Raw genomic sequence first — 18953 nt, forward strand, 5'->3', positions numbered from 1 at the left:
ATCCACCTCCTAGGTGAATAAGACTTTTTTTTTTTTCATTTCATGGATAAATACTATCCAGTAAAAAATAATTAATTTATTTAGAAAAGCATGAGAACATGAATAAATTAGTCAATGAGAAAGTTGATCAATTTTTTCAGAATATTTATCCACAAAAGAAAAACGGATCCTAAAGATCCGTTCTTTAGTAGATAAATATCATGAGAAAATTGATCAACTTTCCTATTGACCAATTTATCCATATTTTCATACTTTTCAAGATGGATAAATTACTTTCTATGGATAGCATTTATCCATAAAATAAAAAAAAAATCTTATCTACTTAGAGGATGGCTAAATCATTTTTATAAAAAAAAATCTTACCTACTTAGAAAATGGCTAAATCATTTTTCCATCAGTCAGTAAAATAGGTATTTAATTTTATTCTTAAAATGCTTCATTCTCATTTCTAATACCTCCATCATTAAATGCCGAATAACTCAATAATCCATTTTCTTCAAACATGAAAAACATAAAAGATATTATAAAAAATATAAAAAATTTCAACAACTTATCTTAAAAAATAGTAATACAAAAAAATATGGATAACAAATTTCGAAACCATTTTTACACGTTTTAAAAAAATATAAATTAATTATTTTCTCTCTAAATATTATCCTAAAAATATTTATCTAAAAAAAATAAATTTTTAGATAAATTTTTTACCTATAAAAAAATGAACACTTAATTCAAACTATAAATATACTGGCCACTGCCAAAAACTTTTCTTCACATCAAACTTTTTACCAGAAATCTTTACAGCAGTAATAAAACATTATATATACACACACACACGCACACACATATATCTGTACGTATGCATGTATGAGACTGGAAGCCATAAACCCTTCAAGCGCTTTATCATGGGGCAAACAGTACAACAGGATTCCAATATACACAACAGGCAAGAACAAATGGTCATAAGTTGAAGATTGGATGTTACTAAGAGAATATACACATTGTGAAGAAACGGAGAGAAAAAAAAACAAGCCTCTTTAATTTGTACAAAACAATCACGTAGTAGATATCATTGCTGGCTCTTGTTCCCATAATTTTGATATATAATAATACAGACTACAAAAGGAGAGGAAAACGCTGGGCTACCCAAAATTACAGTACTTTCGTGCCAATTGGCATGTTAGCCTAATAAATTCTAGATGTCCAACGCAATGCAAAACTGAGATCACAAAGAAATGGGGAGCCCACAACTCACAATCACATGAATTACCCGATATATCACAAACTAATGCTGATGTATAACATGTATCGAAAAAATCACAGCAGTATATTACTTCAGCCATATTAACTCCAGAGTCACCTAAGCTTGGATTCACTTCCCTTGCTCCGAAAGGTTGAAAGAGAGAAGAAAGAGCGAGGTGCTGCAAAATTCAAACAATGGGCTGTAATTGTCAAGGTCAAGGTGCAGCCAACAATGTAGACAAAACTCAACAAATGACAAGAACGTTCTTAGTAGTTGAGGAAGCAATTTGAAATTGAACCACCAAACATAATTTAATCACCAATAGTTATTTAGTTTCACATGGAAACAACATTAGAAATTCTAAACAAGATGCTTATTAGTTATTACCTTTCAAAGAACTTCCAGTAAGATGGTCCTCCCTCAACTTGAAGTTTGCAGGAGCATTTGGAATGGAGCTGCGTACGGATTGTGCTGCATAGAATGATGTATGTTCAGCTATAGCATGCTTAGAAATAAATAAAGAGAAAACTCTATCAAGGTCCTGACTAATATTTTAGAAATGAAAATATTACATGCATATGTAAATGGGAAAAAAAATATAAATTGTACATGGGGTGAAAAATTAGAATACAAAGCAATGAAACAATCTTACAAAGATAAACAGCTACACCATATAAAATTTGTTGATGACATGAAATCAATGGTCCAGAGCTTCATCTTTACTAATAATTACCCAGATTGCTGCAACTCAAACAAGAGAAGCTGCTATGCAGTTTACGTATGAAACATCAAAAGACCAAGATTTTAAGTTTTAGCCAAAACAGAGTGGCTTTGGCCAAGACCAACGTAAAGATGACATCTAGTTTTGTATTTTCCTATTTCAGTTGGTTTCTCCGCAATTGACCAGCTTCGACCAACTATTTGACAAGTCTGATGAAACTGGAACTCAACAAGTCTGACCAAAACTGAACCAGAACCAAAACCAAAATCAAGTTTCAAACCTTAGGTGTTAAGCTTAGTTATGATCATGCATCAAATCTATTGGTCAAACTTATACATCTTTGTATGGTTTTAGCATGATGCATTCAAAGGTTTGCACACCATAACCTATCTATATACTACATGCTTAAGGCAGTAAATTGTCCAAGTTACACTGAGCTCCAAAAAAGTATAATTTGCTTTAATACCTAACCATCAAAGTCATTGCATCTTGTTCTAATGGGAAGATACAAAATATGTAGCTTACTACGAAAAATTAGTTCCCTGATTTCTAATTTTTCCCTGCTTGGAGAAACACTGTAAATGCTACTGGTTCCCAAAAAAGGAAAACATTATTAGTAGATTTAAAGATCAAGGGCAACATGGCATAAAGGCATAACATTCCATTGTAGTAAAAATCCAGAATGATGTAGAAAATGGTAAGCATGGCATCAGAAGTAATATTTAGAGTGAGGCTAGCAAGTCTCCTAGTCCCATGACCTTCCTCTCAAGCTAAAGAGGTCAAATGACTAATTCAATTGAAATTTATACTGACTTATAGCCAGACTTAGATAAGATGAGCGAAGAAAGACCTGCAAATAAGGGAATAAGATAACCCTAGCACATGAGACATGGTTGGTTACAAGCACAAAGTAGGACTTAACAGAACTGACAGCATCAAGGACTCCAAAATTTTGAGATGAACCACATAAAGACACAACAATACCAATCAATCCAAAACAAGCCAAAGTCCAGACTAAAATACTATAAGTAACAGAACTCCCTGTATGCTCTACTCCTGTTGTCTAATGGCATCTTATAATTCTAAACCCCTAAAAAGTTAATGGCATTTTAACTAATAATTTTTTCCCTTAGTTGCCTCAAAGGATGCGTACCCCTCAATCAATGGACTTCAAAACTTTAGTCACTACAAGAGCAACCATAATGCACAGAACTGCTGCTTTCTCCCGGTATACCTTAGATCTCTCTCTCTCTCTCTCTCTCAGAGGAGAGGGTCCAATGTTAGATATATGCCCTAGAAGCTAACTGGCTGACACATTTATTCTTTCTAGAACACAATTTTGTACTGGATCTTATTATTTAATAATAAAATTGGATAATTTATTTTCATTCATGTAGTGTATGTGTTCATGAATTGTTCAAAGAATTAATAAGATGATGACACATATTCTCAAGAGTTGAGAATTTGAGACATGTGTCATTGGTGATTAATTCCTAAAATGCCTTCGATCGATGGATCATCACGAAGATGGTGATTGATCCGATAAGATTGGTGCACAGATCGCTTTCTTTTGGATAGACGAGTCTTGAGTCTACAGTATGGGGATACTAAAACGAGTGCAGATGGTTATTAGAGAATAAAGGTACCGAGCAAGACCAACATGAGAAGTTACTTGGATGTCTACTCACTTGTCAGTGACTTTCTCAATACTGTAGTGGTGTAATTGATTTTTTAACCTACGGTGCCTTAGCTATTCATAATGGGATTACTGTAGTTTGACTGTATATACACTTAATCCCTAACAATTCAGGTCCTTGCAGTGTAGATTGGCTGCAGTAGATTCATTGTAGGAGTAAATTATACATCTAGATGGGATCTATCGACCTTGATAGATAAGAAGCAGTCCTATGTGATTTATGAGACTGAATTCTAAAGACTATGACCATGACCATGACAGTGTGAATAATGAAAAAAAATTTCATAAGATTTTATACAATATAAACTCGAATCGAATAAATCTTACATATAACAAATGATAGAGTTTGACAAATTTTCCATAACCTCCATCTTGTCGGGACTCATGATAGAAGAACTGTCACACGATAACTACACCTAGAGATTTAATATCTTCTATTCTACTGGATTGTCAATACATGCTGCTAGGCATCACTGGTGGATTGTGAGACCAACAAAAATTATTTTGATGATCAATAATTCTCATTTAATGAGTTGGAATTGTTCCAATCCATTGAAAGGAGTTTCAATGATATTCGTGATAGAGATTACAATATATCTCACTATCAGATAGAATAAAACCTATGGGATCACATACATAAGAGATCCTGACTGATCGAATAGTTGAATTATGATTTCGAATCGCAGAAAAATCCGATTATCAATATAATCGATGATTGGACTGATTTATAAAAATTACAAGAGAGAACTTGCTAAGAGATAGTAAGTTAAAGGAGGATTTATTTGCAATTGTTGCTAGATTATTTGATTTGATCAAATAATTGGGATTGAATCCTAGTCAAATTAAATTAAGATTTAATTTGATTGGATTTGATCTGAGTTTGAGTCAGATTGGGTTGAACTAACTCACAAGGTTTGATTTAGTTAAAGTCTCATGGAACTAAGACTCCTTTTGATTTGAGATTTGATCTCATATGGAAATCCAAACCCAATTGGACTTGGGCAAAGTGTTTGACTTGGTCCAAAGGAAGATCACGCCCCATAGACTTTCACGCTCAAAAAGAAATACGTGAGTTTTTCCTGGTGGTGGGATTAGATGGCGCAAACGGAAAATAAGTGGCGCCTCTTAGAGAGAGTCCTTCTCTCTCAAGCCTTTTATCCTAAAACCCTAATTTGAATTGGATTTGAATTAGGATGAAACGAGAGATAAGTGGTGCACCTCCTAAGATCTAAAAAGAGGAGAATACTTGAAAGAGTTCACGCACACAAAGAAAGAAAAGAAGGGAGGGCGTGTGCCTCCTTGTCTCACGGTGCAAGGGAGATTAGCATGAAGATTAACACACAAAACAAAAGGAAAAGGAAAAGAGGGCGTGCATGACTTGATCTTATGCCTCTTTTCTTTTGTGTATGGAAGGTCCAAAGGTTGGACACCTCCCTTCTCTTCCTCATATTCTATGTCCAAGAGTTGGACGTCCCTAGCTTCTTTCTTCTTCCTTATGTGGCATCCAAGGAGTTGGACTCCAAGCATCCACGCCCATCTCCTCTCCCTTCCTCCAATTCTCTATTGTTCTCTTGAGAAGAGATCCGGTTCTCTATTGTTCTCTTGAGAAGAGATAAAAAAGAGAAAAAGATTCAACATCCAAGAAGCAATCTCTGCAAGGGAGCTAACACCTCGATGAGATCGGAAACTCCTGATCAAATTAGTCTCATGTAGATACCTGTAGAAATCGGAAGTGTGTGCGGCTTCAAAAGAATCTTCAAGACATCCACAGATCATCGGATTGCGATGAAGATCTACCCACGCAAGATGAAGATCAGATCTTCTTCCTTTTATAATTTTAGATCTAAATCACATCTCTCATATGAAGATCCTGTTAGGTGTTTTTATAGATGAGATTTTATGCATGCCTCTCTAATTAAAAGTATTTTAATCTATACTATTTCCGCTGCGTTCTTGTTTTAAAATCTGCATGCATGAAAAATGCTGGCTTTTTAACACCCAAGCCCATCCAAACTATATTGAAAGAGAATATTTACGAGGAAGAAAATATTTCAAGAGGCTTTCTGAATTGCTGGTTTGCGGAACAACCAAAGTGGGAAGAAGTCCAGAAAAGACGGTTCAAGAAAAGCATAATGGCTTATAAGAGTAAAGAAACTAGTCAGGAAACATGCATGATACCTTGTTCAGGGAAGACCTCGCCCTCATTGGAGCCATCATAAGAAGAAAGAGGGTAGCCCATCCTCGACTTCCTCAGATCATCTAATGGACGTGTTGCCAAATCGCGGCCATCTTCTGTGTCATCATCACCTTCGGAAGCCGTTGAGGCAGATACCCAATCAGTTATTAAACTCTCTACGCCCCTGCTTTTTCTCCCAAATTTCAATAGCCGCTTGAACCCTTTCGTCACATCCTTCCGTGGTTGCTGAGATGCATTAGCAACAAGCATAGGTATCTGAGCACTTCCCCATTTTCTTCTCATTCGAACAGCTTCAGCTTCCATCATTTGGTTTAGTGGGTGAAAGTTCCAAGATGCTGGACTGCCTGTAGCTGAATCTACAGAAGCATCAATATCTGATGTCTCATTTGCATAAGAAAATGAATGTTGAATGTGTGAGTTCCATGATCCAGGGCTTTCCCCTGGTGATGCCTGCAAATTTCCTGCAAAAGTATTAAACTTTGTAGAAACCGCAGCCATATCATCATCTGCTTGGGAAAATGATCTTGGAACATCGCCATCTTCTGATCCAGGGTCATCAAAATTTCCAGATTCTTGACTCAGTCTTGGCTTTTCACTCTCTGAGTCTGCAGGAAAATCTGTGGCCTTAGGATTTCCTTCAGCAGATTTTCTTTCAAGCTCTTCTTCATCTTGAACCATGTCAGGTGAATGCTCATGCTGATCCACCATTTCTTCAAAATCTGCTCCATCCTTTAGCACCTCAGAAACCATGGAGGCTTCAAGTTTAGCCACACCAGCTCCAGCACCAGGTCCCAACCCATGATGGCCCTTCCTGAGGAATGATTTTGATTCACCATTCTTCTGGACTTTATTAAGAAAGACTGGCTCTGTACTGTCCTTGGAAAATCTTGCAGGTGACAAATTGGCTCCATCAGAATTAAGAGGTGAAAGGTCCTTCAATTCACAAGGACCAACTGAAGATTTCCTCATGGACTGTGACCTACGTGGCTTGTCTTCCTTGACGAGGTTCACCTCTTCACAGTTGCTCTTGCTTCGAGAAAAGTTTTTTGACCGAACACGTGTATTTACTCTGCTAATTCCTGCTGATGGCTGTGTGTTTTCCTTTCTGAAGTCAGAGAAGTCGGGAACAGATTGTGCAAGAGGATTTTCAGGTTGGGTCCTGAGTTTTACAGAACCAGCTTTGGTAGCTTTGGTAGAAGACTTGGGGAGTGACAGTGCAGATGTCCGAGGAGTGGTGGAAGACAAACTTTTACTAGATGGAAGCTTTCTGGAGTTGTTGCTTTTAGAAGATCCATCACTAAATAGATTATCACCATATGATTTATCTTGGCTATAATCAACCTGTTCATAAAATTCTTGCAGCTCTTCTTCCTCTCCCTGAATGGACTCTAATGTCTGCCGCCAAAATGACCATAGGTTGCTTACAAAGTGTGATTCAAAAATCAAGAGAAACAATCATTATACAAATTACGATATTAAAAGGGTAAATGATAGACCACAACATAATTTCAAGAGCAAGAAAAAAGTTAAAAAGAGAAAAATGATCTCTCAGCAGCTTATAATGATGAAAATCTCAATAGAGCAACTACATCTAAAATCAATCATCAGAAACAAGCTAAGTCAACATGCCGCTCAGTCTGTTTTCTTGTTTGATTGCTGCACTAAACTTCTGCTTCAAGACAGGATATAGGTTATTAACATATATGGCATAACTGTCTCCATAATTAATTATTTTCTTCAGATCGAATATCTCACAGTTGAAAGCTAATACCTAATATGTTAGAACATACTTTTAAAAACCAAAGATCCATTGCATTCATGAGTAACATACTAATTTATCTTGCAATATAAACTCAAGGAAACATCCATGTCAATTAAGCATGTAACAAAGTAATTAGTAGGGAGAAAAACTTTATTTACCAATTTCCAATATCATAACATGACCATTTAGGTGCAACAATTCCATAAGTAAAATAAGAATCTGTATCTACGAAAGTGCACAAAATCCCAGAACTTTAAAATAATGCACAAGGACCAGCACTGAGAGCATTATCATTAGAACGTAAATACCTGGTCTTTGTTTTTTAAAGATGAAGAGGCTTTAAAAGACCTGAACTTTTCAGCACGGCGTGAACTGTATGTCAAATCTTGTCCACCAGCAGGTCCTGCAAATTTGGCCCTCATTTCAGCCTGACTACGTTCTAAGCTGTCATGCATAGCCTTCATCTTTGCTTCCTTTTGAGCCCTTTTAGATCCCCACTCTTCCCTTAGCTTTATATCCCTTTTTTGCATATATTTCTCATAGAATTTTCCTCTACAGTCATCTGATGGACTGAGGGAACCAAGTTTCTGCTTTATTTTATTACCATAGTCCTGATTATCTACCATCTTCAACAGTAAATTAGCATCAAAACCTACACCATTACTAGAATTCTCCCTCACTTGATTGCTCTCAGGGATTTGGTTAGGAGGAGGAGCTGCCGCTCTTTTCTCCACGGCCTTGGGTGCATGATCAACCTGCACATCAGCAGGTTTGCTTCTTCGAGAAGCCATCTGATCACTTTGAACCCTGAGCTTGTGTGCAGCAAAAAGTTTTTCCAACTCATTTGCCTTCATTTGCAGTTCATCATTCAGCTCTTGATTTCCTTTCGATGGCCTCACCACCTGAACCTGCTCTGTTAAAGATGTGGAGGGTGAATCTAATGTTTCCATGCTTTCCTTAGGCCTCTTCCCTGGAAAAACTGCAACAGCATTTCCTTCTTCAGGTGCTCTTTCATCTTTCTGTCCCGGCAACTTCCTAATCTGATCGGGCGCATACAATTGCCGAGACGAAATTGTTCCCAGGTGACCAGAATGTTCTTTTGGTTTGGCTGGAAGAGAACCAAACGGAACCTGAGAAGCAGCTGCATCTTTTACTCCTACTTCCTCCAGTTTTCCAGGAGTTCTCCATTGAGATTGGGGAATCAGCAAGTCACTTTCCGGGAAGATGCCTTCTGTCTTGCCAGACGAAGTTTTGAATGGAAATCGTGAATCTGATGGCCCTTTTGATTTCACTTTGATGTCCTCTGCTTTGCTCACAAATGTCCGGAATTGGGTAATCAAGGTTGATTGTTCCTTTGCTCCAACACCTACACCTGAAGGCATCTCTCTAGGTTGGGACCGTGAACCTTCTTGATCTTTCCGTCCAACCTGCTCACCTACAGCTGATACAGCTCGTGATGGGATCCGCACAGCTGCTTGGTCTTTCACATCCTCCTCTGAAATGGCTCTACATTGGGTATGAATGGCTGCATGCTCTTTCAAACCTGTACAGTCATCTGATTGTGAAGAAGCTCTCACTCGGGTCTGAGAAGCAGCTTGATCATTCAGTCCATGATTCTCCATCCTGCCCATAGAAACATTCTTCCAGTAAATCCCCTGCTCCTTCTCCACAGTTGATCCTGACTGGGTACTGGATGTTGCAGTACCTTCATTCTCAATATGATCTCTATCCTTACGAAAAGCCTTGATCTCGACCTGAGACAAAGGCAAGGAAGAAGAGGAAGAAGAGGAAGTCACTGTTGGGCATTCTTTAAGATCCGACCAGGAGCATGATGTGGCAGTATCCTTCAATCCACTAGCCTCCTTCTCTTCAGTTTTACTAATGGATTGGTCCTGGAAGTTGACAGATGTAGGGGTCCCTGCAGCACTCCCACTCCCTTTCATCTCATTGTAGCTGCTATTGGTGCTGTTATTAAGATCTATGCTCATGTCACTGGCACCACTCCATCTCCTTAACACTGATTTCTCGACACTGACATCAGAAGGAAGCCTTCGGTGCTCCCCCTTGCCTGCAGCCACCTTACTAACACCCCCACCAGGGATGCTGTTAGAACTTCCAGTCTGTTCTTTCCGCTTGCTTTCAAAGAGGTTGATCCGATCCTGCACGCTTAGACGCCTCGAACCCTCTCCAGGAGCCTGCTGAGCTGGCTCAGCCACCGATGCAGCAGGAGGCTCCTCTGTTGCCTTCTCTGCTTGTATTTCCACAAAATGCCTGGGAATGGGCTTCACCTGCTGACTTGCAGCAGGTACTCCTGCCATGCTTAGTTTTGGTTGTCGGCTGTTGCTGGGCTTGGGGAGCTCAAGCCCCCCACCATCATTAGAGGGTAATTTACCACCACCTGGCTCCACCTCTGGCTCATCTATTGACATGTCTGAGCCAGAGGAGGCACGGATATTCCCATCGTCAAAGCCCCTCCATTGTGATGGCAATGATGGAGGCAGGTGCTGATGGCAAACAAAATCAGGCCGCCTCTGGCATAGTGAAATAAACCTGGTGCATGCTTCTCTGGATGCCAATAAGATGCATATTGCATTATCAGCAACATCATAATCATCATCATCTTAATTATCACTTCATGTCATTATCATTGTAGACATAACTTCAGATTGATAATAAGAAGACAAAAGAACAGAGGGATAGATGAGTAAGGGAGATTGATTTCTGTATTTACAGAGGGAAACCCTCTCACCTACAAAAGAGGACTATTCAACCCTGGCAAAGCTCCACAAGATACATATTTTAGAGAACATGATAAGGTAACTGAAAAGGCAAGGGCGTATGACTATATTATACTATGATATTTCCCTTTTGAGATAACAGTGCCAACACCATAAGTCATTTCATAAAAATTATGTTAGAACCACCAATGTGAACACTATAGGAAACATGTCCCAGCTTTTTAACATGAAACATCCTTCCAGCAAATTTGGGTGCAATCATGAAGCAATAGACCAATTTGCTATAAAATTTTGATGAATCACTATTATATGCATCTTATCCATGTTTGCTAAGATTGACATGCATCAATAACAGATACCAATTTTACTTATTCCCAACCATATATCAAGATGCCATAGTCCTTGTGAGTAACCAATCCATTTCAACCAAAACATTAGATTGCGATTCAACAAAAAGCTCTAATGGATCCTCCTTGAAAACTTTGTCTTGAAACATTAAGAATTTTCACTAGTCAAGGGACCCATTTAACATTCAATCGATTTCAGAACACACCAACCATAAGATCATATGGTGATCTGATTGATGAAAATGTGTTATAGACAAGGAGACTTATCGTTGAGATGCCCAGAGGTATTAGAAGATGAGATGAGAAAGTTTTCTTGGTTGTTACCAATAACACTATTACCACCTCCAAATAATGGATCATTTATTTATTTATTCAATTATTTAATATGTGGGTTTGCAGTACTGGATTTTGAAACGTTCACACTATTAAGCAGCTAGTATTCACAGAAAATTTAGGATAACCCAGCTAATAATGCCAGACTGGTGAGGGAGGACAGGTAATGAAACCATATGGACAGAGTTTTCAAGTAGGCTTTCAAATGTTACAATACAGAAGCCCAAATCTAGCATATGGTGGTCATTCAATGGATGGCTGCCAAAATCTGATGGAACAAATAGAGAAAAAACAGCCGGATCTTGCTTCCTTCAGCTGAAAACCATGTCAGAGTCCTTGCATTGTGCATCACATAGAGACCATACTGGACAAATCTTAGAGTTGGTAAAAAAATGACAAAACAGTGAAAGGTGAGGAAGAAAAGACCACCAATCAGGATTCACCAACCCAGCATCGGACCTGATACCGGTAAAATTCTATTATAGTGTCAGTACGTGATTCGGTACAACATGGTAGTGTTGGCACTTGGCACGAGGCATTATTGCCAGATCCCGCTCCATTCAGTACAGAAACAGATCAATAATGGTGAGGGGTCTCTACACAATTTCTTGTTATGTAACCTTACTGGTCGGTGTTCATTTCAAGTAGAAAACTGACCTTCGATTTAGTGAATGGCAACATTGAATTTATATTACTTGAACCCAAATTAGTGAGATACTGCCCATCCCCTATATATATATACATACAGAAAGAGATTCCATCATCTATGTTGGGTATCATTAAATTCATCATATCATTACTTACATTTCTAGTCTTACAGAAACTCAATACGGCCGCATCATGACCATGCATTTTAGTGGTCCTATAAGTTACATGACTATATGACATAGAAGAAAAAACAACCAACCAGCATGTGAATTATTATCCCATTGGCAAAACCCAACAACTGTTACCATGCAGCGTCTCAAATGAACATGAAAAGCCAACCATACTGGCAGGTTTTGCATATAAGCACATTAATCATGCTCAATGGTTGCACATGATGCATCTAGGTCCTAGGAAGATTGTGATAAAAAACCACTCAAGTATAAACACCAGATTAAAGAGACTATTAAAGTAACGGAATCAGCAGGTGATGGTAGGGCATTTTCACAAACACCATAGGCTGAATCTCTGCTTACCGAAGTTAATCCTGCCTCTCAGTAAACTATCACATGTTCCAAACTCTGAACATTTACGTTGTTCAGGTAGGCAACTAAAACTCGATATTATAGAGATGAAGTTTTGGACTTACTTCAGGCGATGTGCACCAAAATGGTCAGCAAAGATAAGTAGTTCAGAGACCTTGTCAAGGGTGAATCCAGCAGCCGATGCCCGAGCACAAGCTGTACTCAGATCTTGCTTTACAGCAACGAGCCGCACATCAATGGCCCTGAGAAGTTCCTTCCTGGGTAGGAAACAATAAAACGAGGGAAACATTTTAAGAAACTAGTTCAGGAACTGTAAGAAAATTTTCAAAGCAATGGTTTTTCTTTTCCCTCCATTTCATTTAGTTGTCAGGTTCATGGCTTTATGCTAACTCATTCAGGGTTTTCATTTTTCACTTTTAGTGGTAACATTTTAAGAGAAAATTGTTACAGCTTATGCTAACTCCCAGTATTCCCCAGATCCTAAATTGGCAAATGTAGAAAGCTTAAACTTATCAACATTGGTGGAAGCAAAGCACTTAAGATAACATAAGGCAAACAGTCTTTGAAACCAGTCATCACCATGCAGTCACCTAATATGAAATAATGCCAGGAAAACACCCTTCCTCCAGCCAGGTCAAAAGTCTAAATTTACCAACTCAGAAATCATGCACATCCTATTCTACTTTTAAGTGCAGTCTATTTTGTTAGCTTGAATGCTCTTTGCCCTGATGAAATTAAGTTAACATACACCAACAATAGACAGCCATGCATACAAATTTTAAAGAATAAGGAATGTGATGACAGATTTGAAATTTGTTCCCTAACAAAAATGGAAAAAATGCTGAAGCCGAATTAAACGGATCCTTCCTTGCTTTTACAATTTTCATTAACATGTCCAACAGAACAATGTAAATTGCATGAGGATCGAGCAACACCAAATAAAGCTACCATTTCCTTTTCTTGTAACCAGTTCCTCATTGAGCAAAAAGCACTTCTGAGGACATTACCTAGGAATGGAGATCAAAAGGATTTGTTACATCAGGAAAGTGCTTCAAGTTTCCTCAGGCAGTAAATATCTTCACTTTGTTTATCAGCAATTAAAAAGCAAAAGAAATTGTAGGTCGAACCAGTTTCTTATTGAGGGAAAAAAGGAATAAATATAAAAGCAATGAATATAGTAATTTTATTGTTTCTATCTGAGTAAACACCAGATTTAATTTCTTGATAAAATTATTTTCTCGTTTAAAAAAAAAAAAAGCCTTTCAAGGTTTTTCATATCTCTTCTCACTTCTTCTAAAACCTTTTAGTTATAGCATTGGCCTAAATTTCCTGAAAACCTAGATCATTTTTGTTGAATCTATGATTCTCAATAGGTCACATTCATCAATAATGGGTACGACATACTTCAAATTCCGGAACTCTAGGAACTTTCTTGCACGTATCATTTTTTTCTATAATTTTCCAAGTCAGCTATGTGGTCATGCTTCATCGTCTGTCCTTAAGCTTTGTATGCCACAAATGGAAGAAATAAAAAATGATCATGGAGTTGACAAGAATGGAGTTTGACCATAGGGTATGAGAGGGGGGAGAGGGAAAGCAAAGGCAAATAAATAGAATTATATTGGTGCATTTGTTCTTCCTCCTAGATGCATCACAGATGGGATGAAGGAAGACAAGGAAAGGGTAGTGAAAGATGGGAGAAAATAGGGTTGGCAACATCAAAAGATAAGCAGACTGAGGGGTTGGTTCCATAGACAACAAAAGTTGGCAGAGAGAATGCAGCAGACAAAAGGGAGGAATGTGAGTTCAGATAGAGCAATAGGGATAGCAAAATGAGGTTAACAGTTGGTCATCATAGAGGAGAGAGCTCTGAAAATAGGATAGAAAAGGAAGGGCCTCTCAGAAAATAGTGGCCAACTAAACAAGCTCTAGAAAATAGCATGTGCAGGTATTGCCAGAGTGGCATCATAAAAAGTTGGAATCAGGGCACTACAGGCATATACACATATAGAAGCATGCAATTTTTTACACAGATGCTTTTCTTGTATCTTTTTATTCATGGTGATCGTGATCTTCAAAACAAACTAGTCTCATATTGTCCACATGGAAAAAAGGAATATTTCTAATGTTATGCATAATGCTACTGGACAGCAGCATTTCACTGGCAGTCAAATCCTCTCCAATAATGGAGTTTGCAGAACATTTTTCACTTCATTTCTATAGGTTTTCCCTCTCTAGGCTTACCACTAACATATTCTCAAGCCTGCTCATTTATAGGATTGTTTAACACGATGTTAGACATGCATATCATCTCACACACATGTTCCTCGCTTATCTTTTATATAAATCATTTAACCCTCCCCTTCCATGTTTTGTCTTAATTCTGTCCCTCATAATTGTACTGCACATCGACCACAACGATTTCCCTCTGTTGGACTCATCTCTTCACCCTCCTCATTAACAATCATTCTAGCTATTACAACAAAATTCATCTTTTAAGTAATTCAGAACTTATCTTCGACTCTCAATACATATTGACAAGTGCTAAGCATTTCCAAAGACACATCTCACCTTCATCATGCTTCAACCCTGCTATGGATATCCTTCTCTACATCTTCATCCGGTTCGAAGGACATTATTCCTTGTTTTAGATCGTTTTTCAACACATTTCTTCTTTTCTGATGGTCGTCTAGTGAGCATTTGCTTTCCACCAGCAAGGTTCATGTGCATGCATCTTTTACCCTTCCCCACTCCAAGCACCATAACAACTACTTCTTTAAGACATTAGGCCATTTGCCCACATATTATATCCAGTGATATCTTGAATCTCCATTCATCTCCATAACTGCAAACTGTACGTTGTTCCTCTTTCAGATTTGATCACCTTATGCTCAAATAGTTTGACATTTTACTCTTCTGCCCTTGATATACAGATCAACTACTAGAATAGAAAACTAAGAAAAGGATATACTCAAAAAAGGCCCGACGGAAGGCAAAGAAAGAATCAAACGGGGCATGTGAAAATAAAGCTTGTACAAGATTAATTAAGCAGCTAATGAATACCACAAAGACAATTGTGGACAGTAGTAAGGGTCCATTCAGTTGATGTGAATTAAAATGAAGCAGTCATTGAGGTGCTTGCCCCTGACATAGGAGAATTTACTCACTGCTGGCCTTCTAAATGTCAAAAAAGACATCAAGGATTGAGAGGGGGCAAGAATAATGGTGTTGCTGGAATTCATGCACGACCTACAAGTAATTGCTCAGAATAACTGCACAAATAAGTTTCATAAGGGACCCTTCTAGCACATAGTCATGCAAGTAAGAAGACCAAGACATCATGTTTATAGTGGACATAGCCATAACCATGCATGTTTGAAAGCTACTGAAAATAACAAATTAGTAAAAACTAACAAGGATTAATATCGACATATGCAATCAATATCAAAAGCACCTATGCCTGTTGTGTTGCACATCTCCCTCTCAGAACCATAAATTTGTTAAATAGGCAAAATATAGGTGTATGTGAAATCTTATATCAAATGATAAATTAATAGGACTATATCAACAAGTGCATTCACAACTTGAGCAATTTTGTAGTAAGAAGACAAGCCTACTTTGTTATGTCTGCTGCTGCTGTTCCATGTTCACCTGAACAAAACATTAAATGGAGTTTTGTGTTACCATAATAATTCAACTTTTACAAAACAAAAATGCATGCAGTAAAAAGCAAGCCAGACCAAATAATTTCCTTGTAGAAGAAAACCACCGAAGATTGGTTTCTAGCAAATTCTAGTGGAAAATATCATAGAGGGTCAAACCTGATTTAAATCAACCATTCCAAACATGGAAGATTATCACATAAAAACAAGTTGCGATATACGGACATCTAATTTATGGAAAAGGATACACATTAAGTTGAAGGGACAGATGTGGGCTATTAGTTAAAATTAATTATATAAAAAGTTGTCAGTGTGTTTATGGGTTCGTCAAAAGTATTTGTCCAGGGAACCTTATTGTCATATCCCCAATCACATCCATGTGTTGTCATGTGTTGCCTTGTGTATTAAAAGTTTGTAGGTTTATACATCAAAAAAGGCCATTTTACTTCGATGCAACTTGTGCATTCTTATTGGCATAGTTGTCAGGGTTATAGTTGATGATACAACATATATATACACATGCACTATGCATTTACACAAAGAAGCAGTTCCAAAGTTTCTGCCACCATTTGAGTTATCACTCTTCCTACCCTCCAATTTGAAGAATTGATACCCAACCAAGTCCAACAAAGTCCTATGACCCTCACTGATAGTTCCACAACTAGCCTAGAGTAGCCATAAGACATTGTGGAACTCTTTTCTATCTGCCTCGGAATGGTGGAACCTATCATATGGCAGGTTATTGAATCTCATGTTGAATACTGAAACTTGGTTACTTATCGGTTCATCACAAAGTATAGCATTATTTACTTTGTAACACCCTAATAAAAATATTTCTGACTTTTAAAATACATTCCAGCATCTTACTTTAGTTCAAAGGGCCAAAAGTCCAGAACATTTACAGCAAAATATCCTTTCTGATGATATGTTCCAACCTCAAGTGATGCCAGTTCATCTTGATGTTCAACATAGATCAAATTAAATTCACACAATAACAACCAGCACAACCAAACTCAAAGGTAAGAATAAGGGCATGTCTAGCTTGCTATGCAGTGTGGTCATGAACATTATTATGAAACTTAAAGTCATGTGGATGATTGCATGATGTTGAGCCATGAAAATTTAGATAAGGAACAAGACCACGGTATAAACTACAAATAATAAACCAGAAGGATAGTGTGAAGATATTGCTGGAAAGGAAAAATATCTGGCTATAATGCACAACACTAAAACTTTTCTCAAGGTTCCATCAGTTGGAATATGAGAAATAACAGACAAAAAATATCATGTGAAAAATGACGTTTATTATTGAAAAAATAAAAGTGAAACTGGGAGTAAATGTAAAGAAAACTTAAACGTACCCAGTGCACCAGAAGGTGGATCTCCTGCTCCCTGAATTGGAAGGGCTTTCACTTTCAGGTAACGCTAAGGGAAGTAATCCAAATAAAAAAGAATGCAGAGAAATGCATTACCTGTAAATATATTTTCCTAGCACCTTCCAACTGTGACAACTCAGTATCAAATGTATGGACCAATTCCAGCACCTCAGGTGTACTTACAAATCGAACAAACCTACACCAAAAATTTATACGTAACAAATACTGCATACAATGGATTCAGAACAACAGGTGTTCATAGACATCGGCCTCATCCAAATCACTGAATATGTCTCTAAAACATGATCTAACTAACAGACTTCATCAGAAATTTTCTAAGTCTCCAACCTTTCGAGAGTTCCTTTATTGAACCATGTGCTGCTATTTTTCCGTCTCTCGACCTCAAGCTTTATCGACGGAACTGCCCGTGAAGCCTGCTCTCCAGCAACCTTCAAATGAGTAATAAATGGTTTCAAGAATCCAGATGCCAGCTTCTCAGTCTTCCCATCTCCCGAAACAAACAACTCGCATCTGCGAGAAACGATGTTTTTTTTTTTTTTTTCCAGAGATTGCCAGAAAATGGAAGTATAGTATGCCAAAGCCACCTAGTTCGAGCATTCTCACCGTGAACGCCTCGGCGAGAGCTGGAACAGAGCATAGTCCAGAGACGTATCCGAGTCCATTTGCTCAATGCCAACAAACTAGCTCCTTTAACAGCTACAAACCATAAACTTCCCCTCCGCGATTCAAATCCCCAAACCCTGCAAACCTGCAAAAATCCAGCAATGGAAACTTTTGGAACAAATCAAACCATCACACTTCTACGGAAAAAAAAAAAAAAAAACTCGAACCAAATCCCAGATCTACCAGATCGAAACCATTTCCGGATCCAATTCCCCTACAATATCCCCAAAAAGAAAAGTAATTCCCAACAGACCCATAAAATTACAAACAAACTGGCACCGGGAGCCCGATTCATTAAGAATTTACACAATGCTGAGAGAATCGAGCCCTCCTGAGCCAAGAAACCCCCGATCGCCCAACACAATCCATCGGATTCCCTCGATCGAAGCCCCAACCTAGGGGGACAACCCCGGGATCCCCTCCGATCGCATCAAGAACTCACCTTTCGCTGCCTCCCCGGCCGGCGTTTCCGATCCTCGAGCTCGATCTCCGATCTCTCCCAGGGGCACTCTCCACTCTCTCTTTCTCTCTCTAAAATGCGAGCAAAAGCCCTAACCGACGGTCGCGTCTGGTCGAGGGCGTTGGCTTTGGTGTTTGCTTTACTCCTCTCTCTCTCTCGATGAAAGTAAGAGAGAGAAGGGGGGTTGGGATGTGTTTGGAGGAGAAGTGGGGTGGGAGAGTGGGAGCTTTTCGGACAGAAAAAACTTTTAGCTGAGGGGAGAGTTAGGGTCCCAAAATGGCCCACCACAGCAAAGGAAATTTTCAAAGTGGGGGAAGGAGGCAAACAACTTGGCATGCGTCCAGGGGTGGGACGCCACTCCAGATGCCAAGGATGCCCATGGGAGGTGAACAAGGGCCAAGATTGGGTGTTGCTTATTTTGAAATAAGATATAATTTGTGGTTTGTTAGTGGTACCTTGTGAAAGAAGACTGCATAACAGTTTTCTTCTTTTTTTTTCTGATTTAGATCTTTGACTTAGATTTAGGGAGTTTAGTTTCTTTTTATTA

The 18953-nt window shown here is 38.3% G+C and overlaps 1 protein-coding gene across 1 annotated transcript; it reads right to left on the bottom strand.

The window, feature by feature from the left end:
• Positions 1-960: 960 nt before the first annotated feature.
• LOC105056692 (uncharacterized) lies at positions 961-18675 on the bottom strand. The gene is made up of 11 exons (XM_010938990.4): positions 18389-18675; positions 17887-18031; positions 17611-17793; positions 17359-17458; positions 17248-17278; positions 15842-15875; positions 12329-12481; positions 7925-10181; positions 5836-7249; positions 1628-1711; positions 961-1418 (listed from the first exon to the last, which is right to left on the bottom strand). The coding sequence occupies exons 2-11, from the start codon at positions 17943-17945 to the stop codon at positions 1354-1356; spliced, it is 4380 nt and encodes a 1459-aa protein (XP_010937292.1). The 5' UTR covers positions 17946-18031; positions 18389-18675; the 3' UTR covers positions 961-1353.
• Between the last annotated feature and the right edge of the window lie 278 nt (positions 18676-18953).

This window comes from Elaeis guineensis, chromosome 13, assembly GCF_000442705.2.
Source record: "Elaeis guineensis isolate ETL-2024a chromosome 13, EG11, whole genome shotgun sequence".
Taxonomy (NCBI): domain Eukaryota; kingdom Viridiplantae; phylum Streptophyta; class Magnoliopsida; order Arecales; family Arecaceae; genus Elaeis; species Elaeis guineensis.